This window comes from Octopus bimaculoides, chromosome Z (assembly GCF_046866305.1).
Source record: "Octopus bimaculoides isolate indiv1 chromosome Z, ASM4686630v1, whole genome shotgun sequence".
Classification (NCBI taxonomy): domain Eukaryota; kingdom Metazoa; phylum Mollusca; class Cephalopoda; order Octopoda; family Octopodidae; genus Octopus; species Octopus bimaculoides.
Window position 1 is genome coordinate 51,409,716 of NC_142944.1, and position 26,790 is coordinate 51,436,505.

General features: G+C 35.8%; 1 protein-coding gene across 3 annotated transcripts in view; it reads left to right on the forward strand.

Moving 5' to 3' along the window:
* Positions 1-26,790, forward strand: part of LOC106883358 (uncharacterized) — a 279,464-nt gene that overhangs the window by 87,060 nt on the left and 165,614 nt on the right. For all 3 annotated transcript variants that reach the window (XM_089365289.1, XM_089365290.1, XM_089365291.1), the window contains 3 exons: positions 5,626-5,953; positions 15,464-15,501; positions 23,945-24,294. In XM_089365289.1, coding sequence (XP_089221415.1) covers positions 5,626-5,953; positions 15,464-15,501; positions 23,945-24,294 — 716 coding nt within the window. The remainder of the gene's footprint in view (positions 1-5,625; positions 5,954-15,463; positions 15,502-23,944; positions 24,295-26,790) is intronic.

The following is a 26,790-nucleotide window of genomic DNA, read 5'->3' on the forward strand; positions in this document are numbered from 1 at the left end:
TACTGGGTGCTTTGTATGTAGCACCGGCATGGATATTGCTTTAAAATAAAACTGAAGTTTTGCGCTTATGTTAAAAAAAAAAAATTGCTTTCTATGCACAGTTATAGCTGTGTGGCTAAGAAACTTGTTTTGCAACCACATGGTTTCAGGTTCAGTTCTATTGTGCAGCACCTTGGGCAAGTGCCTTTTACTAGAGTCTGGGCTGACAGTGCCTTGTGAGTGAATTTGGTAGATGAAAACTGCAGGGAAACCCATTGTGTGTGTGTTACCCCCACTATTTGACAATCAGTATTGGTTTGTTTACATTCCTGTAATGTTCAGCAAAAGAGACGGAATAAATATCAAACTTAAAAAAGAAATACTAGGATTGATTCATTTAACTAAAACCCTATAAGGCAGTTCCTCAGTATGACCTCAGTCCATTGACTGAAACAAGTAAGAGATTAAAGATAAAGGATGTTCAAAGCCCTTTATGTTTCAAGAAGGGTGAGGTGGAATTGAAAATTGTAACCTTATGTATTTTGCAAGGGTATCAGTGATCTAAAAGAGAGATAACATGAATAATAAATAAAAGGAAAAATATTTTTTAAAAAAGCTCAAAATGTTGGACCAATTGTTGTTGATATAGTGAAATGTTAAAGATTAAATGTTTTGATATTAGTATATTACTAGTAACCTAACTTGTTTGTTGTTGAAATGAGAGACAGAGTAGGTTAATAGTGACATTCTTCAAGTGTTAGTCATCAGTTCAAATTCTGCATAAGGTATGCATATTTTTGCCTCTCAGCAAAAAAGAAAAAAAAAAAAGAAAGAAAGAAACACTAAAGATTGAATATTCAGAATAGGTTGAATGTTTTAATGTAGAAAGAACTTTTTTTTTTAATTTTTAAATGAATAAAACAAAATCTCCTGGAAATCCATATATTTGTAAAAAATGTTTGTCATCATCATCATTATTATCATCGTTGTTATTGTAATTTTTAATGTCTGTTTTCCATGTTGACATGGTTGGACAGATCTACCATACAACATGCTGTCACTTCACTCAATTCTGTGTCAACTTGTTTGTGACACCCAAACATCCGTGAGATCTTACCTCACCACTTCTTCCCATGTTCTCTTTAATGTTTTTCTTTTCTCTTTTTCTTCTTCTACTGACACCTGAGTGTACCTCCCACTGAGGTACACAGCTGTTTTTTTTTCTTTTATCTTTTTTACCTAGCATTTCATTTCATGTTTATAGCTGTGCAACTACTTTTCTTACATATATAAACTGTTACATTAATGCTCATCATAGCCTCTTCCTAACAGCTCATTTTTATCCTGTGTCCACCCACAAATCATCCAGATTCGTTCAACACCCATATTTCACCACCACCACTTACCATTCCATCGGTTATGATGACAAGTGTTCCAATTGATTCGATCGGCGGAACAGCCTACACATAAAATTAATGTACAAGTTGTTGAGCACTCGACTGACATGTGTACCCTTAACATAGTTCTCTGGGAGATTCAGCATAATGCAGAATGTGACAAGGCTGGTCCTTTGAACCACTGACACAACTCATTTTTTCCAGCTGAGTGGACTGGAGCAATATGAAATAAAGTATCTTACTCAAGGACACAATGCACCACTGGGAATGGAGCTCATGACCTTATGATTATGATCAGAATATCCTAATCACTTAGCCTTGTGCCAGCATGACTACCACCACCATGCTGTGTCACACTTGTAACACATCTGTCTATTTGTGTAATGGGAGAAACCATTTGCATTTGCTCTTTGTATGAGGATTTCAACCATTTGCTGCCAATAAAATATATCTTTGAACTTCTCTGACATCTTTTTTTGCTCTACATTTCACTCCTACATTTCACTCCTACATTTCACTCCCATAACTTTCATTTAACCAAGATTGTGGTTGAAAACACTTGCCCAAGGTACAAAGGATTGAACCCAAAAGCATTTTTTGAGGAACTCATAGAAATGATTTGCTGTATGACCCTACTATTTCTGTTGCATTAGTTATATGTAATTAATTTGCTTATATTGATTTCTGCTATTTAGTGTTCATCCTCATCATCATTGTTTTAAAGTTTGTTTTTCTGTGCTTGCATGGCTCAGATGGAATTCACTGACACAAATTTTCTATAGTTAGATGCCCTTTCTGTCACTAACATGATAATACTCCTGCATGGCCAGATATGTTTACATGGATGATTGGGAATGAATTGCACTGCTTGCACTGACAGTTTTATACCATGGACAAAGTACTGGCCAATTCCCTTCCCACATGCATGCACACTCACTCTTTCTTGGATATGGAGTATGTAAGAAGAGGAAAGGAAAAATTTAGCATTGTATAAAAAAAGTAAAACTGATGCGGTGGGAGTGGGGTCCCATTCAGAGTGTTAGAATGGAATCCTTTCACATAAGAGTAGGATAAATCAAAGAATCTCTGTTTCCGTAATGAGGTGTTATGTACATTATATTCTTTGCAATTAGTTATAAATAAGGGTCCAGATTTCTATAGGATGAAAGATCTTGTGAGTTGCTGTTCATTCATATTTCTAGGTACGTCTGTGTGGCAAAGGAGTTGGCTGTGGGGCTATGTGGTTAGGGGTTTGATCCTATTGCATGATTCTTGTTAGCTGGTGTTCTGTACTGAAGCCATGGATTAACTAATACCTTGCAAGAGATAACTTATAGACTGAAACTAAAGAAGTATATCAAGTGTGTGTGTGTGTGTGTGTGTGTGTGTGTGTGTATGTGTCTGTGTGTGTGTGTGTATTTGTGTGAATGAGTTTATATTTTCCTTTATCTTTGTGTGTGTTTGCTAACTGCAAACAAAAGCTTTGTTGTCAATACGGTCAGTGTCTTTTGCTTGCAGTCCACTGCAAAAACATGCTTGTGCTTGGCATTTTGTGCAACGTTTGTATACAAAATACTGATTCAAACAACAATGTGTTATTTCCAGTTTGGTGCATAGCTGTGATAGGGCTGTTCATTGTTCAGGAGATTAGAGGATTATTAATTTGTCTGGAAACAGGTATGGGTTGGTGACAGGAAAGACATCTGGCCAGAGAAAATTTACATCAGCAGATTCTGTTTGACTGATGCAAGCACAGAAAAATGAACATTGAAATAATGATAATTAGCACTGGCAGTGTAAGAAAAGAACAAGAAATGGCTTTAATCAAGAACTGGATTGGCATTACAAATGTTATAGCTTAACTAAGATGATAGAATGTGACTATATCTTTGCTGGACACCCGAGACTTGATGTAGCTTGTACCCCTCTTGAATGTTTTTCTTGAAAGTTGACCTTCAAGGCAAAAAAGAAAAGGCTGGAAGTAACCCTAGGGGGTTGATGGTATGGAGAGGAAGGATTAGGTATGGTGCATGTGTGAGACCTGGGTGAGAGGTGAAACCAGACACATTGTGGGTGATGGGAGGAGAAGAGGTGTGTTGGGTGGCTGTGAGTGTTGGTTGTAGTAACTAGCTTACTGGAAACTTCTGAGACTATTATAATGGGAGTAGAAGAGACCAAGAGTGGATACAATGTATCTGTTGTTCAGAGATTGGTGAGCAAATGTTTGTAAATCATTTGGATAGCCTTCCAGATACAGTCTAGGGTGTGTTTGCATGCATGGGCAGCAGCAAGAGCGTCACAGATATAGGGTCAGTACTCAGTTAAGGGTATTATTAGAATTTCATATTGTCAAAAGTTGTTTGAAGCTAAAATATTTTCTGGCATTCAATGGAAAGTCTAGTGATTTGAATCTAGTTTTAGTCATGAATGTGAGACAATTCAGAGATATCATCATGGTAGTAAGGCACAAATGTTGTTGTAATTTGGAGGTTTTAATTGCATGTTAGACAAAATTAGAGATTACTTAGGACCAATTCAGTAATTATGAAGAAACATTATGAATATAAATTTACATTTGGGAGTTTAAAAGAAAATCATGTTCCGACTAGAGACCTCGTCTAGATGCACACAACATGGTAGATTTGGCTAAAAGCACTGAACACTAGATAGTAGTGTTAAGCCACAGGATTACTGCATGCCTTCCTGTACAATGTCATCTTGAATATGTAACCCTCCATGACCATATTTTTGCACCTAAAATCAGTAATATATTTTAATTTTATTTTTTTTATTAATATTATCATCATCATCATTATCATTTAACATCTGTTGTCCATGCTGGCATGGGTCGGATGGTTTGACCAGGGCTGGCAAGCTGGAGGGCTGCACCAGACTCCAGTCTGATTTAGCAAGGTTTCCACAACTGGATGCCCTTCCTAATGCCAACTATTTTACAGTGTGTGCTTTTGATGTGGCACTGCAGAAGTGCTTTGATGTGTCACTGGCATGCATGCTTTCTACATGTCACCGGCACAGGATTCTTGCACAGGCCTGGCCTCTTCACCAGGGGGAACAACCTTAACACTTCTGTTATGGAGTATGGGTCTTCCTGAGTACTATTTTATATACTCTAGTATCTAGTATTATAACATTACACTTGCAATTTTGACCCTGATGTTTTATATTAAATTTCTTGCATTTGCACTGACCTGGGGTTGATCTGGAACCAACCAGCAACATCAATTAGTATCCCTACAAGTTTGAAAGGTTTGTAAAAGCTATGCTCACTATGACCTATTCCAAAAGCTGAAAAGTTTTATATATATATATATATGTATATATATATATATATATATATATACATATATATATATATACATATATATATATATATATATATATCTACACACACACATACACACAAACACACGCAGAGATAGAGAGAAAGGGAGATCTTCTTTACTATTTCAGTCTGTCTTCTCTTATAAATGAAAATTTAGTTTTTTTGTTTTTCTTAGTATTTTTGTCTTTTTTTTATTTTTTATTTTTTTTAAAGTTTTTCATGCTAGAATGAATTGAAGGGGGTTTGCAAATCTGGGTTATTTCAACAGCTGGGCTCTTTTCTTAGCACCAACCATCTTATCCTGGTGTGAGACAGGTACCTTATATTTTCAGAGGATACCGTTTTTTTTTTTGTTTTGTTTTTTTATTTCCTTACTAGCATTTACAAGGACTCTTTATTTTCAAAATATTGAATAATTTTCTCCAAATGGCTTTAATTTCTATTACCATTTTTATATTGTTGATATTTAACTAAAATTTAATAAACTCTGCAAATATTTACTGGTTGTTTTATTTAAGTTCAAGCTGTTTTATTCCTGACTTTATCTCACTCCTAACATCTTACGCCTAGTATTGACATAACCTTTACTTTTAAGTGTACGCCAGTTCTTTATTTACTGTTTCTAACTGGCATAATGATTGTTACTCTATTAAACTCTAATTGTTAACTAAACAGATGGTCTATCCGAAAGTAGGTTAGCATTTCAGAGACACCAAATTAAGAGTTGGATGCAAAGATACCTTTCAGATATACTGTTCCGAAATCTGTGCTTGGGTGTATGTATATATGTAAGTTCTTCTCTTTATCATCATCATCATCATCATCGCCATCATCATCATTATCCTTATTATTATTATTATTGAAAATGTAAAACCTGGATTGTCCTTTTTTTCTTCTTTTTTATAGAAATCCCAGATTATATGGAGATTTTCAACATGTAGCACATTCTAAGCAAGACTGGCAGCAGCAGCAGAATGATAATAACAATAATACTAGTAATAATAATAATAATAATAATAACAACAATAATAGCACAACAAACACACAATCTGAATATATGGATATGTCTGGAAGACACCAAGAAAGGACAAAGCATCAAACAGAATGGACACGTGTTAGATCCCAAATGTCTGATAGTAACAGAGGCCTATATACCTCAGTTTCCTTTGACAAAATAAAGGACCACAGTTCTCCCGAATCTTCACAAGTTATTGCACCCAGTTCCTCGCAGAACGTAAGTCTCTATTATCATTCAATTCTTATGCTCTGATTTTTTTTGTTGTTTTTCTTTAATAAATTTCATTAATAGTTGTTTTTGTTTTATAAAAAGGCAGGGTTTAAAAAACTCTACAGATTTGTATTGTTTCAATAACCATATGTGTAATCACACATAAACACGCATAATTATATATATATATATATATATATATATATATATATATATATATATATATATATATATATATATATATATATATATATATACACACACGCACACATACATACTTGCATGATCTGTCTACTTACAGTATTGCCTTCTAATTTATGTATATGTATGAATATACATGTATACATATATGTGTTGATATATATGTGTGTGTATATATTGATGTGTGTATGTATATGTATGCATATCTGTATATGTGTGTTTATATGTATGTGTATATATATATATATATATATATATATATATATATATATATATATATACACACATGCACACATACATACTTGCATGATCTGTCTACTTACAGTATTGCCTTCTAATTTATGTATCTATGTATGAATATACATAGATACATATATGTGTTGATATATATGTGTGTGTATGTATATGTATGCATATCTGTATATGTGTGTTTATATGTATGTGTATATATGTATGTGTGTATATATATATATATATATATATATATAGATATGCATGTATATAAACGTGTGTCTGCATGTTTATATATATGTGTGTGTATGTATATATTTATGTGCACACGTGTGTGTATATATATATATATATATATATATATATATATATATATATGTATGTGTGTATGTATATTCATAAATGTGTTTATATATATGTAACATATGGTATAATTATAAACAGGGCATGTATGTATGTACATTCATCACTGTGTGTGTGTGTGTGTGTGTGTGTGTGTGTGTATATATATATATTTATTTATTTATACATATGTAATTATATATATGTATGCGTATATATATGTATATATATATTTATTTATACATACATAATTATATATATATAATTATACATGTAAGTAAATATCATCATCATCGTTTAACGTCCGCTTTCCATGCTAGCATGGGTTGGACGATTCGACTGAGGACTGGTGAAACCGGATGGCAACACCAGGCTCCAATCTAATTTGGCAGAGTTTCTACAGCTGGATGCCCTTCCTAACGCCAACCACTCATACATGTAATTATGTACATGTATATATATCATTCTCATTATCATTTAACGTTTGTTGTCCATGGGTTGGATGGTTTGGCCAGGGCTGGAAGGCTGCACGTCCAGTCTGGTTTTCTATGGTTGGATGCCCTTCCTAATGCCAATCACTCTGAGTGTGTAATGGGTGCTTTTATGTGCCACCAGCACAGGTGCCATTTACTTGACACCACTATCTGCCATGACTGCGATTTTGCATGGCTTGAGTCTGCTTCTCAAACACGACATAATGCCAAATGTCTCTGTCATTCATCATTGCCTCTTTGAGGCCCAATACTTGAAAGGAGCTTTACACGTGCCACCAGCATCGGGCACTTTGCCTCCATGAGGCCCATTGCTCAATTGGTACTTTTTACATGCCACCTGTAAAGGTGCCAGTTATGTGACACCAGCATCTCGCCAAAGGTCTCAGTCTCTAGTCATTACTTCTGTGAGGCCCAAAGTTCAAAGATCATACTTCCCCACCTTGTCCCATGTCTTCCTGAGTCTACCTCTACCACAGGTTCCCTTCACAGAGATCGGCACTTCTTTATACAGCTGTCCTTGTCCATACGCATCACATGACCATACCAGCACAGTTGCCTCTCTTGCACACCACATCTGATGCCTCTTATGTGTCCTCAGCTGTCACAAATGATGCTTCACTGCCGTGTAGCATAGCTGTTTGCACACAGGCATTGTACTATCTGTCTTTCACTCTGAGGGTGAGGCCCTTTGTTGCCAGCAGAGGTAGGATCTCTCTGAACTCTGCCCAGCCTAATCTTATTCTCACAGCTACACTCTTGGAACATCCACTTCTGCTACTAACTTGGTAACCTAGATAATGGAAGGTATCTACTACCTCTAGCTTATACCCATGGCAGTTGAGGGAGTCTATTTTCTGCACATTTTCAGTGTTTATTGTACCTGTGCATCTTCCACATACAAAAGCTAGTTTCCCTGTTAACCTTCCTCTGATATTGCTGCACCTCTTATGTGTCCATATCTTACACCAGGTACATCTTATGGAGTTTCTACCTATACCTTTTCTTCAGATCGAGCAGGGCTATCAGCCTGAAGGGATTTGTAATTTGTCTGCCTTCCTACTTACTAAGACTTTGGTTTTTGCTACGTTAACTCTAAGGCCCTTTGATTTTAGACCTTGCTTCCATACATGAAACTTCTAGTTCTGGTAGTGTTTCAGCTTTAAGAACAATGTCAGGGGCAGCCTGTCTTAAATTCCTCTGTTATTGCTAGAGGACTATGATGAATAAGAAGGGGCTGAAAACCAATCTTTGGTGTACCCCTACTTGTACCCTGAATCTTTTGTTGTACTCATTGCCAACCCTCACCTTACTGGTAGCGTCCCTGTACATGCTCTCACCAATCTCTGATCTATCCCTAGTTTCTGCATTGACCACCAGATAAGAGACTGAGGGACCCTGTCAAAGACTGCCTCTAAGTAAACAAAAGCCAAGTACAGAGGTTCATCTTTGGCTATGTATCTCTCTTGTAGCTGTCTTACCAGAAATATAACACCAGTGTTACTTCTCTCTGACACAAAACCAAACTGCATCTCATCTAAACTAATTCTCTCCCTAATTAGTTGGGTTATGACCCTCTCCATAATTTTCATCTCCTGATCCAACAACTTGATACTTCTGTTATTATTTCTATCTAGGAGGCATCACCTTTACCTTTGTAGCAGTTGACTATGGTACTGCTCCACCAGTCATTGGATATGACTTCTTCGTGAACCACTCGATTTACAATACAGGTGACTAGACCATAACCCACACCACCAGATATTTTAAGTGGTGATTCCTGATGGGCCAGGAGCTTTCCCTGTCTTCATATCCTTAATTGCTTTATCTACCAGTGTACTATTGATTCAGATAGCTGATCCTTCAGTTGGGTCAACATTTGGCAGACTTTCTTCCTGCCATGCATTCTCTACATTTAGTAGTCTTTCATAATGGCATTTCCAAGCCTCTTTCTTTGCAGAATCATTAAATGCACCATCATTCATGCAACCACATTTCTCTCATATGACATCACAATTTTCTCTCACTCACTGCCTTGCAATCTGAAACACTTCAAGTCTTTGGTCCTCATGTCGATGAAAATAGGCAAACAACTTCTTTTCTGCTTCTCCCCTGGCTAGATATACCTGTCTCCTAGCTTCCCTTCTGGTTGTCTGATACAGTTCCCTGCTACCCTCACTCTTCCAGGCCTGCTTCTTTGTCTTATCTATAGCATCGTTCCACCACCACACCTCCCTAAGTCTGGGTGTGACTTTGCACCAGCTGAAAATTTGGTCTGTGGCACTCATCAATCTGTTGTGTAGGAATTCCCAGTTGCCCTCTATGTTGCAAGTCTGTAATTCCTCCTCCCTCTCATCAAATTTCTCAGGATGTTCCTAAATCCCAGACCTTAAGCTTCCAAATCCATCTTTTCCAGATTGGTCTGTTTCTTGGCATCCTTCTGGCCTCGAGTCTAAAGTCACTAATGACTAGTCTATGCTGAAGGATACATTCTTCACCAGAAAGAGTTTTTGTATTTAGGAACAACCATGCATGTAATGATATATATATATGTGTGTGTGTGTGTGAATGTGTGTGTGTATATAGATATGTATATGTGTGTGTGTGTGTGTGTATATATATATATATATATATATATATATATATATATATATATATATATATATATATATATATATATATAATAACACTAGGATGGAATTTATAAATATTTAATACATCGCTATGAGCATTTCCACGAATCACATGAGTTTAACATCAGAGTTTGTATCCTTGGGATGAGTACAGTATAGTCTGTATTATCCATGGGCATCCGGTTGATCATCATCATTGATTCATGTCATCAGGCGATACTGCATTAGTGGATGAATCACAGAGGGATGTTTGTCCATTCTTGCCAGTATGAAGGCCAATCTAACATATAGCTATTAAGAATATGAAGCATATAGCTAGATTGGCCTTCATACTGGCAAGAAGGGTTAAACATCCCTCTGTGATTCATCCACTAATGCAGTATCGTCTGATGACATGAATCAATGATGATGATCAACTGGATGCCCATGGATAATACAGACTATACTGTACTCATCCCAAGGATACAAACTCTGATGTTAAAGTCATGTGATTTGTGGAAATGCTCATAGCGATGTATTAAATATTTATAAATTGCATCCAAGAATTATTGCTATTATTATATTATATATCTATCAGTCTATCTATAATATTATTATATTATATATCTATCAGTCTGTCTGTCTATCTATCTCTCCATCCATCCATCCATCCAGCCAGCCAGCCAGCCATATATATATATATATATATATATAAATCTGGGTAAAATACCTTATAGAGTATTCTACAAACTCTTCTATGGATATCAGTTAGCAAGTGTTATACAGTAGGACTTTTCCTGTTACTGGATCTATAAATGTGGAAATCTGCAAATATCCATAGAGTATAAACAAAAAAATTTCAATATGGGGAGATGGATTGAACAGGCTTTATTACATTGTGACAAATCACTGCAATTGTTTCAGTGCGTCATTATTGGCTGTTAAGTTGCTGAATGTTACATCAATTATGTGCAATATTGCATTAATATGATTCAATAATAGCTGTATGCATGCACGTCTTGGAGTGACCAGAGTCAAGACACTGCTGTATTATCTTTAGTTTCACCAAATTACCCCTCCATCCCCATCAAATACCATTTTTAGATTCCTCTGACAAAGAGGAATGAGAAAATACAAAGAGATACAAGTTTTTAAAAAACCTAACAAAAACAAATTAAGGGAAATAAAAAAAATAATGAAACTTTAACCACAGACTTGTTTGGAATTTTAGGAAAATAGAAAAAGAACATTTAAAGATAAGAATGTCATAAAAGAATAACCTTTAACAATTACCCTTTGTGTCTGTTACCATTCCACTTCAAAGAAAATCAGTTCACTTCCTTAAGTCAGCATGGTACCAAAAACTATTATCTTACAGACTTAGTTTTAGAAATTCTGTATCATTGCCACTGTTGCTTTTTAAGTCATTAAGAGAGGCTATTAAACTAACAGATTTAGTTACACTCACAGGTACATGTACACATTTATTATTGTAATAATACTTATTCAATCAATTTCGTATTAATATATATAGAATGTATTAGTATATAGAACAGGGGTTGCCTCTTTGAGTTGGGAAATGAATAGAATGCCTAGTGTGTGTCTTGCTGTAGCTACCCACTCCTACAAAAAATGGGGAATAGGCCTGTGTTTATATAAAAATATACATATATATTCTGTTTACTCTTTTACTCTTTTACTTGTTTCAGTCATTTGACTGTGGCTATGCTGGAGCACCGCCTTTAGTCGAGCAAATCGACCCCAGGACTTATTCTCTGTAAGCCTAGTACTTATTCTATCGGTCTCTTTTGCCGAACCGCTAAGTTACAGGGATGTAAACACACCAGCATCAGTTGTCAAGCGATGTTGAAGGACGAACACAGACACAAACATACACACACACACACACACATATATATATACATATACATATATACGACGGTCTTCTTTCAGTTTCTGTCTACCAAATCCACTCACAAGGCTTGGTCGGCCTGAGGCTATAGTAGAAGACACTTGCCCAAAGTGCCACACAGTGGGACTGAACCTGGAACCATGTGGTTGGTAAGCAAGCTACTTACCACACAGCCACTCCTGCACCTATGTATATGTATATAATAAAAATAATAAAATGTAACAACAAAAGAATGAAACAATATTAGATAAATAGAGGATTATTTATATATGTTATAAATTAGAACAAAAGTAAGAGGTTGTCATTATAGCACTCAATTTCAAATGTCGGAGCGAAGATCTACGATGCATTCTCATTGGCTATTATTGGCAACAGATGCTTTTATTTAATGGCTTTTCATAGCGTCTCTTGTCATTAATAGCTGACGAGAATGTATCGTAGCTCTTCGCTCTAGCATTCGAAACTCCAAGTACTATAATGACAATCTTTTACTGTTTGTTCTAAATTATAACACACACACATATACGACAGGCTTCTTTGAGTTTCTGTCTACCAAATCCACTCACAAGGCTTTAGTCGGTTTGAGGCTATAGTAGAAGCCCAAGGTACCACACAGTGGAACTGAACCTGTGCCTATATATACAATAGTCATTCACTTAGTATCCATTTTTTTTTTTTTGTTACCTTGCCTTAATATCATGTAATTGTTACAAATGAGCATCATTATTAATTTTCAGTATTCTTACTTAGATTGAGTGAAGAGCTATTATTGAGGTATTATTTTACAGCTGGATACCCTCCTTGTTGCTAACCCTTACCTGTTTGCAAGTACAGGATTTTCATTCTACTTGTCTTCAAAAGTGCAGAGGTACAGAATGAATTGTTGACAGGGAAAAGTCAATATAGTCTCACTGTTTTTCCTCAAGCAATTTCCTGTGGACATGTTGCAGACTGTAAGCATTCACACACTCACACACAGACAGGCTTTTTACAGTTTCCATCTATTAATTCCTCACAAGGCTTTGGTTAGCTCAGGGCTATAGTAGAAGACACTTGGGACTGAAACTGAAACCACATAGTTGCAAAGCAAACTTCTTAACTACACACACACACTTTCTGTCTTCCAGAGCCACATACAAGGCCTTGGTCAGTCTGAAGCAATAGCAGAAGACATTTGCTCAAGATGCCTCACAGTGGGATTGATCCCAAGACTACTTTCTTGGGAAACAAAAACCACACAGTCATACTCATTCCAAAAGGCCATGCCTGTACTTAACAGCCATTCCTCCATACAAACATACATGCACCTATGCGCACGCACACACACCCTTATATAAAAAGACTTGACATTGATAAAGGCTAACACACACCCACACATGCAGTTTTTCAAAAAGTTTGCTTACAATTTCAATGTGCCTTATGTGTCAAAGTTATAAAAGCAAATCTTTTCCCAAAGCTCTATCTTTCAATGCTCTTGCTCTCTCTTCAAATGCCCCTCTATCTTTCTCTCTTTCTCATGTACACACACACACATGTACCTACACATTAAAGGACATATATTATACATGTTTGGAGGTGCATGGCTTAGTGGTTTGTGCATTCGGTTTAAGATTGTAAAGTCATGACTGTAATTGCAGGTGGCATGCTGTGTCCTTGGGCAAGACACTTTATTTTGCATTGCTGCAGTTCACTCAGCTGGCAAAAATGTGTTGCATGTGTAGTTCAATGGGCCAGCCTTGTCACATTCAGCGTGTCATGCTGAATCTCTTTGAGGGTATGCGTGTCTCTCTAGCAACCTGCATGCTAATTTCATGAGCAACTGGAACACTCGTCATCATAACTGATGGAATGTCCTAGTGAATGGATGGATGCATTTCTGTACATATGTATGAATGTAAATATGTATGCACAGGGTATCTGGGCTAAATTTGACATTTGCATCAAAGGAAAAGAAAGCACAATATCACATCCAAAAATGAAAGTACTTTTTAAAAAATCTAAAAAAAATAAACTGGGAGTTAATAGTTTGCTCAAAATAGTCACCCTCAGCCTCCACCACCGTGACCTCAAGACAGCTCCAGAACCTGGTGCAGGCGTTTTTTCACAGATTTCCTGGGAATATCTTCAAACACTCCCTTGATATTGGCTACCAGCTCAGCCTTGGTGTTGCAGGTAGAGCAGTTGCTGTCTTTCTCAACTGTGTCCCACACATAGTAATCCATGGGATTACAATTGGCAGAATTAGGATGTCAAAAATTTGGGCTGGTGAAGTCATAGAAAAATTCTTCAACAATCACTTCTGACTCTTTCCAGCAACAACCTTCTCCTATCAGGGAGTGACAACAGTCTCTTGCAGCTTCACATAACTGTCTGAATTGTGACTAAAGGCCGTGTTCAAAGATGTGGAAATGAACTCCGGTGTGCAGATGCAGTAAAAACACCTGTTGTGACCCCCACCCCCACCCCTGGCCATAGTTTCATAGTCTTTGCTGCAGCTGTATGTCATGTCTTACAACCTTTACAGTGTTCACAGAGCATTGAGTAGCAGTCATGCTGTTGGCATTTTGATACTTGGCATGAATTATAATACAGGTAGCTTTTTTCTAAATATTTAGATAGCTTCCAGTCTTCCATGCCCACTAACATTTTCTCATCTACAACTTTAATCTTTATGGTGTCCAATGCCATTGACTTATTGAACACTGTTCTTGATTTAAAAAAAAATTATCAAATTTAGCCTGAACACCTTGTATATACATATATTAACGTATGTGCATAGCATGGTAATATGTGTGCATGTGTGTGTATAGAGGCACATCTCCCACACCAAAATCCTCCAACTACTTCACAGACCTGGGTTACTGACCATCACACTGGATGCTGGGCCTTGATCAGTTCAGCACTCTGGATCTATTTACTGATGCTTGTTCACATGCAGTAGACTGCTTCAGTTTCCAAATGCTATCATGATGCACCAATATCTTCTGTGCCAAACCTCTCTCTCTCTCTCTCTCTCCACCCCCTTCAAAGCTGTGATGATATTGTCATCAAACTGGCAGACAAGGGCAGTGTCATGGTCATGTGGCAAGAAGACTTCTAATGAATCATTGCCATTCAACAGCTTCCAGATTTCCTCTTTGATTTCATGCTGTGATCCTTCTAAGCTATGTACAAGCATGTTTTGCAATTAGCACACAATAAAAATTAATAATTAATAATTTCTAAAGTAATTAAATAATTAATAATTAAACCTTTTATACATTCAGTATAACTCTTTGTTGTAGAGGAAATAAATTTTACTCAACATTAGACTCCTACACATATTGACTACTTGAAAATGAAAGGAACATTACAAAGGAGCTCACAAATTTTTCTACAGTACTGTGATATATCCAAGAAGTGTTGTATAGTCAGGTTTATTATAATTGCTGTATAAAATACATTGAAAATGTTCAAATCATAAACAAAACATAAGCAAATTCAAAAGTGACCTTTGAACTTTACTGGTGTAGGTTGTATAAGAGTATCTGCTGTAGAGTCAGTATTGTGGAAATCAGATGATCATCTTTCTTTTTCATGGAGAAAAATAGTGCATAATTATCTATGTAAATATGGTATGGTTTTATTTTTGATTTTATTAATTTTGTTTATAATAAAAGATAACACTTATTATTTTAATTAAATTTGACAGATGCTGTTATAATATTGATATTTTTTTATATTTCAGATAACAAATTTAGAAAAGAAACAACCCCTCCTTACAAGGTAGTTTTTATATTATATTTCATCATTTATGTGTGTGTGTGTATGTTCTTCTGATATTATTTTTCCAATTTGTTTACAATAGAGCACTTGTCTTCAACTCAGAAACAAAGAACCATAATTGGAATTTGGACATCAACTAGGTTTTCATGTATGTGTATATTAAGTTTGTATGTATATTTATACATACATGTTATTGCATGAATCTGTTTGTCTTGACTTATATACATGTGTACCTAGCATGTGTATGTGTATACATTTACACTGTAAACTTCTGGAATGTTTTACATATTTTTACAGTTTCATTAATGTGTTGCAATTGTAATTTTTTGGTATGTTTATGTTTGTTTGTGCTAGTACACATGTAAGTACATGTGTGTATGTGCATGCACTTAATGCCCTGTTGTTTTTATTTATTTATTTATTGGTCTCAATTGTAGAATCATATGTTGCATGAGTGCTAGTCAGGATTGTTATCCAAAGACAGGTAATGATGGGATTTAAATACAGAAATTATAAGACAGAGTAAGGTATCAAAATAAGCCTCTATCACCTTCTGTTGTTCCATAATTTCTCACAGTACTGAAATGATTGCAACAGTGGGTGGAAACTTCTGCTACATATGCTTACAAAGCAGTCATACTTTTGTATCAAATACATAAAAATATAGTAGAGACAGTAAAATACATACACATTCTTTCAAATATTAATTTAAAAAGACTGTAGGATTTGTTAACTGTAAAAGCAACTTAATGTTTAAAATAAAACTGTACCACTTAAAAGCCATGTAAAAGTACCAGTGCCGGTGCCATGTTAAAAGCAACCAGAACACTGTAAAGTGGTTGGCATTAAGAAGGGTATCCAGCTGTAGAAATCGGAGCCTGTTGCAGCTCTCTGGCTGGCCAGCTCCTGTCAAACTGTCCAACCCATGCTAGCATGGAAAACAGACATTAAATGATGATGATGATGTACAAAGCTGTACTGCTAGTCTGTGAACATTTTGTTGACCACCATAATTCACTAATATAATAAATTTCCAAATTATAATCTAGATCCTCCCACATTCCCAACAGTAAGTAGCAGCAATATTTTCAGCTTGGCATTTTGTCATTCCTGATTGCCTATGTCCTTCATGATGCAACATACAGCTGTTTCATAGTTTTATCCCATGTGCAGAATTCAGATATTTTGTGAGTCTACTTTACTTTTTATCCTTCTAGAATTGATCAAATGCATCCAAATTGATTTTAAGGACACAAGCATGGCTGTGCAGTTAAGAATTTCATTGTGTGCAAGCATGGCCATGTGGTTAAGAAGTCTGCTTCCCAACCGCATGGTTCTGGATTTTGTCTCACTGCTTTGCACCTTGGGTGGTGAATAAAAGCACTGTGAGTGAATCTAGTTGAGGGAAACTGAAAGAAGCCCATTATGTGTGTGTGTTTATGAATATATATGAGGGGTCGCTAAAAAGTTTCTGGCTTTAAGGATATTGCAAAAGACCTGGTTGGAGTCCCAGCCATATGAGTTCTTTTCCAGGGCTTAGAAAAACTGAAGGACCACTGCAATAAGTGTGTGAATCTGAGAGGGGAATATGTTGACTAAAATCATAATTAACTGATCCTCCTCTATTTTCTTTTACCCAAAGCCAGGAACTTTTCAGTATCACCTCATATATGTGTTTGTAATTGTATGTATGTATATGTGCATGAGTCTATGTTTGTGTCTTCTTGGCTTGACATCACGTCATCACCATTCTAGTGGTATCCTTTGTTTCCGATCATCCATGAAAATATGTCATTCATGGCAAAATATTACCTTACATGGAAACAGGTGAGGGTTTGTAGCAGGAAGAGCATCTGGCTGTAGAAAATCCACTTTAAAAAATTCCGTCTGATCCATGTGAACAAGAAAATAATGATGACTGTGTTTCTGGGGTCAGTCCCACTGTGTGGCACCTTTGTCAAATGTCTTCAATCATAGCCTTGAGCTGACCAAAGCTGTGTGAATGGAATTTGGTAATGGAAATTATAAATAGAAGTTCATCATAAACATTGCTTCTGTTTTTGAGGTGGTAGACTTAATCTGTTGCCCCAGTTTAACACAATTGCATGGCCATTGGGTGTTGTGGGTGAAATTCACTCTGTTGCAAGAATTCAAACCAGGGTCAGTTTGAGGAAACATTTGCTTTCTGCTCAACAGTCTTGGAGGCTCTGAAAAGTGTTGTGAATGTTGCTATAAAAAAAAAAAATTGTTTGCTTCCTTACAAAATTTGGCCTTATACAAATTCAAAAGTTCTTGATAATCTTCAATCTCTAATTCAAAGCTCTAGTCCCTTTAACAGATAATTATTTTTAATTTTGGTTATTTAAAAATAATGTCAATCATTCAGAATTTATAGTCAGTGTGGTTGTTGATTAACTACAAGTGAATCTTTGATGAGCACCTCAATTAAGAGAAGTATTGAAGTCTTAACCTTGAACGTTCTGTATATTCATAAATTCTCACGTTTTGTTCCCACATTTTTAAGACAGTAGAAGAGAGTAATATGAGAGAAATTTGGCTGCTCTTTCTAGGTCAAGCAACTATGTGTATATGCACACACACACGTGTCTGCATGCACACTGTAATTATGTTCTTAAAATTTCTCATCAATAATGTGAGTAAGCTTACAAACCGGAAGCCGGGTATTTTCTTTGGAATTTAGACAGCAACTATGTAGACATGTATGCATGTATTTGTGCCCAAATGTATAGGTTCTGCATACATATGTATCTGCACATGTGTGTATATATATATATATATATATATATATATATATATATATATATATATATATATATATTTATGTATTGGCACACACTCTTGTTTGTATCTACACTTATATATGTATCTTCAGTGTGTCATCTAATGATTGCCATGACATTTTATGAATCGTTTGGTGCACAAAAATAAATGCTACCAATGTGGCAGCTGTTCACATTTCACAGCAGTATCCAAACATTCTCTATTTTCACTGGTCTCATTGCAACCATCCATGTGGCTCAGTGACATGGTTGGCTGCTTTACTGGTTACTACTACTGATCTATGCATTGAAGTCACCAATAAACAACTTGACATCATGATTAGAAATGTTACTGATTGGGGTTTAGAACTGTTAATAAAACTCATCCTTATCAATATTGTCTACATTTACATTTAGTATGTAAACTTGTATGAAGAGGCTAACAATGCAAGTATTGTAGGATTATAGTGGTGGTTTGGGTAGGGGTGGGGCAAAGTAGAAAGATATGGTGATCCTAGCCTTTGCTGATGATATTGTATTGCTGGTAGAAATGAGAGCAGGGAAGATCAAGTTCATAATTAGCTGCGGAAAGACCAAAGTAATGCAGATTAATGCCACAACTCAACTGTTCAACTTCATCAAAGCAATGGCAATTTCTCGTACCATGGCAGAGTAATCAGTAGTAATGGAAGCATAGCTAGTTATGTGAACGGTTGAATTGATAAATCTAGGCAACAACAGGCACCAGTACTGACATGAAGGTTCAGTTATATAATGGATTAATTCTCTCAGCAGTTTTGTTTGGCAATGAAGTCTGGAAAATGTTGATGGAAGTGGCCAAGAAGCTAGACACATTCCACTAATGACATCTACAGAAGTTCCTCAAAGATAGAATTGCAAATGAGGAAATATTATTCTAAGGCAGATCCCAGCTACTGCAAAATGTGATAAGGCAAAAATTACATTTTGTGCAAATTGTCAGGCAAAGACTGCAATGACATGGTTACTTCAAGAATGAAAATGGAAAAAGTGTTAATCCATGAACACCCTGGTGTGGACACATGAAGACCTCAAATGGGGATCATTTAAATAAGAGTGAGATGTAATATGGCACATTGTCCACACAAAAGGGAGCTTATGGATCTCACAATGCCTAAGTTATATGCATTTGCACATGTATATATCTGCACATTTTTATATTTGTATGTATATATATGTATGAGTGTTACTGCCTGAGCACATATCTATGTGGTACCTGCACACATTTGTGTATGTGAATGTATGTATTTGTTCCTTAATATATGTATCTGCACATATATTTTGTATGCATGTTACTGTGTGAGTGAATGGATACATATGCATGAATGGATACATATACATACATTTGTGTGTGTGTGTGTTTGAATTAAAAGTAATAAATGTTGTGAAAAACATCTGTCAGTCAAAAAAACATGTTTTGAAATATATGTAATAACGATGTTGAATGATGAGAAAAGTTGTAATGAAGCAATGCCTGCTGAGAGCATTGAAAGTCAGAGGGCATAATTCAGGAGGGTACAAAATGAGACAGTGCTGAAGATATTGGATAAGGACTGCTGCCTCTTCCTCCTCCTCTGTCCCTCCTCCTGCCTCCTTCCTACTACTAAAGGTAGAAAGAATATTTTAGCATTTTGTCATAAACAAATGATGTATACCTGTCAATGTGTCAAAGTACATGTGTAATGCTCCTTCAACCCGTACACACCATCTTATATCCACCTCTGTGTCTCTTTCAGTGTGTAGTGTGTACACACACACACAAAAATACACGTGCACATTCACACACATAAATACACTTGCACATTCACGCACACAAATACACTTGCACATTCACGCACACAAATACACTTGCACATTCACGCACACAAATACACTTGCACATTCACGCACATATATAATGTAAAGAACATAGAAGATATTGTATAACATTTATAGGTGTGGTTGTGTGGTATGAAGCTTACTTCCCAACCACATGGATTAGTCCCACTGCGTGGCACCTTGGGCAAGTGTCTTCTACTATAGCCTCGGGCCGACCAAAGCCTTGTGAGTGGATTTCGTAGATGGAAACTGAAAGAAGCCCATCATATATATGTATATATATATATATATATATATATATATATATATATATATATATATATATATATATATATATATATATATATTCCATATATTCAATAAGACATTCAATACTTTATTTCATTGTACCATCCATTTTTATTTTATATTATATATTGTATATTCCATATTCTATATCCCACATTGGTTTTGCAGGAATATAAATAAAACATAAAAAACAGACAGTGTTGGAACTCTTTTAAACAAAATAATATATTCCTCTATACACAATCATACAAACCCTTTTTTTTGTATTTATTTTCACTCACACACACATATATATATATATATATATATATATATATACATATGTGTGTGTGTCTGTGTTTGTCCCCCCACCATCGCTTGACAACCTATGCTGGTGTGTCTACATCCCCGTAACTTAGCGGTTCGGCTAAAGAGACCGATAGAATAAGTACTAGGCTTACAAAGAATAAGTCCTGGGGTCGATTTGCTCGACTAAAAGTGGTGCTCCAGCATGGCCACAGTCAAATGACTGAAACAAGTAAGAGTAAAGAGTAAGAGTATATATATATATATATATATATATATATATATATATGAGTGTGTGTGTCTTTGTGTTTGTCCCCCGACCACCATCTGACAACTGGTGTTGGTGTGTTTACATCACCATAATCTAGCAGTTCAGCAAAAGCGACTGATAGAATGAGTACTGAAGCTGATTCATTCAACAAAAAATTCTTCAGGGCAGTGCTCCAGCATGGCTGCAGCAAAATGACTGGTAAAAGAAGAAAGATATATTAACACTTGATATTTGATCAATGTTTATGTTCAGTGTCCCATTGTTCTGCAGGACCGTTATTTAATTGAAATTAATAATTTTGATTATGGTTGTAGGTTTAATGGTCTTAATAGAATACTTCTATATTATGTTCATCATTGTGCTATGAAGATCTACACAGGAGTTTATCAAGGCTCAGCATATGCACAAATTTATTTGGTTGTTTTCCAGTTTTGTTCCTTGTCCACAAGAATTGGCAACACCCTCTGCCTTCCACCACAAGAATTGGCAATACCTTCCACCTGCCACAAGAATTGGCAACACCCTCCACCTTCCACAAAAATTGGCAACACCCTCTGCATTCCACATCAATTGACAATACCCTCTGCATTCGAAAACAATTGGCAACACCCTCTGCATTCCATAAGAATTGGCAACATCTTCTGCTTCCCACAAGAATTGGCAACACCCTCCACCTTCCACCGCAAGAATTGGCAACACCCTCCACCTTCTACAAGAATTGGCAACACCCTCTGTCTTCCGCAAGAATTGACAACACCCTCCACCTTCCACCGCAAGAATTGGCAACACCCTTCACCTTCCGCTACAAGAATTGGCAACACCCTCCGCCTTCTGCCGAAAGAATTGGCAACACCCTCCACCTTCCGCCACAAGAATTGCCAACACTCTCTACCTTCCACCACAAGAATTGGCAACACCCTCTGCCTTCCACAAGAATTGGCTACACCCTCTACCTTCCATAAATGGGTACCCATTATCCATATCTGCATTCTTTTGTCTCTACCTCCCCACAGTTTACAGCTTTACAATGCTCCTCCACATTTAAGAGGTAACTGATTTCATCTTTACATTTACTACCACCACTACCTCAGATAGAATACACTCACTTCTAGATCATGATTTCTTTTAATGGAAGCTTTGCATAGGAAGATATCCCCAAAGGGTAGAGTGTTTTTTACTAACAATTACACTGTCTCAGGTCTTAGAAGCTGATGATATGTTTCTTGGGATCTCTGCTCTTGAAAGTTGATGTCATTACTTATAGCAATAAATTTACTGGATACTTGGAGTTTTGGTTTGAGTCAAAAATTTTGTTACAATGTTACGTACAAGGATCTTGATCTTCACGGTGGTTAGATGGCTTCGAGTCCCAGCCTTGACTGGTTTTTATATTTACACTAATATCATTTGGTGTATTTTCTATATTGTTATGGCTATCTCTGCAGATTTTCTGTAGAAATTATCACCAACACTGACTTGTTACAATGTTTCGTATCCAAATACATCTAATGTAAACATCAATCCAATCAAAGATCCTATTTTTACATCTTTGATGGCATTGTTGTTTACATTAGACATATTTAGATATGAAACGTCATAACAAAACCCGAATTGGCTCCAATTTCTATTAAAAAATACTTTGAGTATTTTATGGTTTCATAATGAAATACAATGTCCCTACAAGCAATTAATTTTCCATATTGTACAAATGATGTAGTATCCATAGAAAGTCTGAATGCTTTTTGAGACAATCTCAGCTATGCCAGTTTTAAATATATGTGTTGTATTGCGTGTTTGTGTATAAATCGATCTATACAGCATTATATATCCATGACAGCTGACGTTAACAATTGGTTTTCTGCTGGATATTAGATAAACAGATGATTGTCTAATAAACAGACTCTTCAGAGATGGCAGGTGTGGAAGAAATGGGCACTCTTCAAAGAGTACATTTATTAGATTATCATCCATTTGTCTAATATCCAGCACAAAACTGATCAGCATGATCAATAGTAATTGATCTATAATATTGTGTACTTTGATTTATATTCCACTCTATCGACAAATGTACAGGTGCATATTTTTCTGACTTATAGATTCTTAGATGACTATAGGAGAATTTGTGATAAGCACAAATTTATATCTTTTGATTTAGGAAACTAGTTCTCTGTAACATAATGCTATAGAATGTACCCCGAAGATCCATTGTAGCTAAGCATTTAGTTACACTTGGAACATCCAATGCAGAATTCCAAACAAACACAATGGCAAAACATGTATACTCTTTTACTCTTTTACTTGTTTCAGTCATTTGACTGCAGCCATGCTGGAGCACCGCCTTTAGTTGAGCAAATCGACCCCGGGACTTATTCTTTGTAAGCCTAGTACATATTCTATCGGTCCCTTTTGCCGAACCGCTAAGTGATGGAGATGTAAACACACCAGCATCGGTTGTCAGGCAATGCTAGGGGGACAAACACACCAGCATCGGCTGTCAGGCAATGCTAGGGGGACAAACACAGACACACATATATACATATATACGACGGGGTTCTTTCAGTTTCCATCTACCAAATTCACTCACAAGGCTTTGGTCGGCCCGAGGCTATAGTAAAAGACACTTGCCCAAGATGCCATGCAGTGGGACTGAACCCGGAACCATGTGGTTGGTAAGCAAGCTACTTACCACACAGCTACTCCTGCGCCTATGTATAGGGAACAAATGGTATAAACATGGGTATAATTTCTCATACATTTGGTTTGTATATCATGACTTGTAATACTACTAAGTATAGTAGTAGCTTAATCACTGTGCTGGAAGCAGAGTGGATGTAATTATTATAATCAATGTGGAGTTCTAAACTCAACAGTAGCAGTTGTACAGCTATTTGTACACACAAGATATACCATATGTATGTGTGTATTATCATATTAATTTAGTAAAATTAACTTTTGCTTTCAGCTCTCTGTCATCTGTTCCAATATATCAGAATGTAACTGAAAAAAGTGCACCTACAGATGTCAAATTTGATGGTGATTTGGATATGCCACCTGCTCTTCCACCTCGGATTTACAGACTTTCATCAGCGGAGGCTTTAACAATGAATAACAGCAAAAACACCAACACCGACACCGAAGATAAATCTTACAACAAGCAGCCGAACTTATCAGCCTCTTTTTCTGGCCATTTCCTACGAAAACAAATGTATGCTGAGCAAGTACGAGCCCAAGCTAAGCGCTTCTCTGAACAAGCCAAAGGGATGTACATTGTTAAAACAACTCCCAAAATCGGGATTGCTGAACAAACAAAAGGTAAATACATTTCGTTTTTTTTTTTTTTTTTTTTTTTTACAATTTTCCCACTTAAATAGACTTTTCTTTGTAGGGGTTGTCATTTTAGAATAAACTCTACTGGCACGGAAGTGTCATCAAGTGAGGCTTGTCCAAGATGTATGGAAAATGAATGAATGTGTTTGGTTCATTGTCCAAACTTAAGTGACCTCTGAAGTTACAACAAATGACTGTTGTCAAGTGTAGGGTAGATCCAGATGTCAGCAGATTTCATCATAATGACTGTTTCCCCATTTTTTGGGAGTGTTTTTGCAGAAAAGGGCTGAGGTTTTTATTTAATTCATTTTTTATGGCTCTGGTAAAATTGGTTCTACAGTAAACTAGCTTGTTAAAACTTTTCTTTCTAGCTAAGTCATGATCAATTTCTACAAGTATCATTATTGCTAGTATGGGGGAAAAAATAATAAAATCAAAATAGCAACTACAACTTAATCTGAACTTCTATATGTTGGTTGGAGACATTTGCTCCTAGTAGTCAGTGTAATCTGGAATCCCTGGGGCCTTTTGATTCTCTTTAGGTAGCTGTCTCTAGTTTTTACAACATACACATGCATGTGTGCATGCACACGCACACACATACATTTTCAGAGAATTTCTGTTAGATATCTGGAAAATCATGTTTCATATTGATGAAAATCAGCAATTTCCCATCAGCATGAAATATTGGGTTTCAAAAACTTAATATAAATTCCGTTAAAAAGAATTGTTTATTCATCTTCTTGGTATTGAGTGCATATTCTTCCTATGTGCATGCAGGCACATTATGAAAATGTGAATAGAGTTTATTATCAAATTGAAAGCAAATTCTTGGAAGAATTGACTTAAGATTTCTGGAGAGAAAATTAACTCTTGAGATCATGGATACTGAATTCCATTCCAGTGCTAATGCCTTTAAATTGTTCAAATTATTTTCTCTCATATCAGATGACTACATACAGAATTACATTCATAACCCTCCCCCCTCTCTCTTTCTTTCTCTCTCACATACTCACACATTTGTTCATTTCTTTTTTTTATCTGCTTTCCATGCTTGCATGGGTTGCACAAATGTTTTTAAAGTAGTTGTTTTACAACTTGATGCCTTTTCTGATGCTAACCCTTAACTGGTTTTCAGATAAGCGATCCCTTATTCCACTTGCCCTCAAAAGTACAGAGTGATTAGTAGATTTGTTGAGACAAGAAACTGAGAACAATACTGCCAGCTGCACTTCAATACAAACTCATAGATGTAAACAAAGAGATAGGTGCACAAACACACATATATGACTTCTTTTTTCTCTCTACTAAATCCATTCACAAGACTTTGGTCAACCTACATCTATAGTAGATGGCATTTACCCAAGATGCTGTGCAGAGGAACTGAATTAGAAAGTGTATGGTTGAGAAGTGAACTTCTCAGCTGCACAGACTTCCTATATATATATATATATATACATATATATATATACATATATATATATATATCAGCATCATATATATATAATTTAGATTCAAGGTGAAGTACCATTACTTAAGTTTAGGCACCAGAATTAAGTATGGTATTATCCATACAATTCCAAGATAAGATGATTAAAATTAAGATAAGCAACAAGGATATCCAAAGTTAATGCAGTACGATTGTTTCATGCAACTCCATTTATTTAAGCAATGTGAACATTACATCAAATATAAAATGCAGTGCAATTCTCAACTGCACAAAGATATAGAAATTTACTGAAATTACATTTCAATAGAAGGACATATTTTTGTAATTAAAACTAAACTCTCCAAGTAGAAAGGAAGAATACAAAAAACCATTTAGAGAGTTTAAATGTAGTTACAAAAATATGTCCTTCTGTTAAAATGAAATTTCAGTAAATTTCTATATCTTTGTGCAGCTGAGGATTGCTCTGCATTGTACATTTAATGTAATGTTCACATTGCTTAAATAAATGGAGTCGCATAAAACGATCGTACTGCATTAACTTTGGATATCCTTGTTGCTTATTTTGACTATATCTTAATATATAAATCTGAAGTTGTGTGTTTGTGTGAAGCCTTTTTGAATGTTTATAGAAATCCACATTTTCCACTTTTTCGTAAAAATTTTTACATCAATGGAATTTTCTCGATGTGAACTTTCCAGTGCAGTAATTAGATTTTTAAAATTCCGTTTACTTTGTGTGATTTAAGGGAGATTTGGCTGTTGTTTCTAGCAACTTTTATATTTCATCCCTGCTACCTGGAACGCTATTCTTACACACGTGCTCAATATAAAAATATAGAGAGTAAGAGTTAAAGAGGGAGAGAGAGAGAGAAAGTGATACATACAACGTCATAGATTAAACTTTCATCTCAGTGTTCTTTACCTATTTTTCATAACATAGATACGTAAAAACACACACAACCACACATACATGACCTGTGACAACAACATACACATTGCTCTCAATCTCTATTCATTTCTCCCCCTCTTCC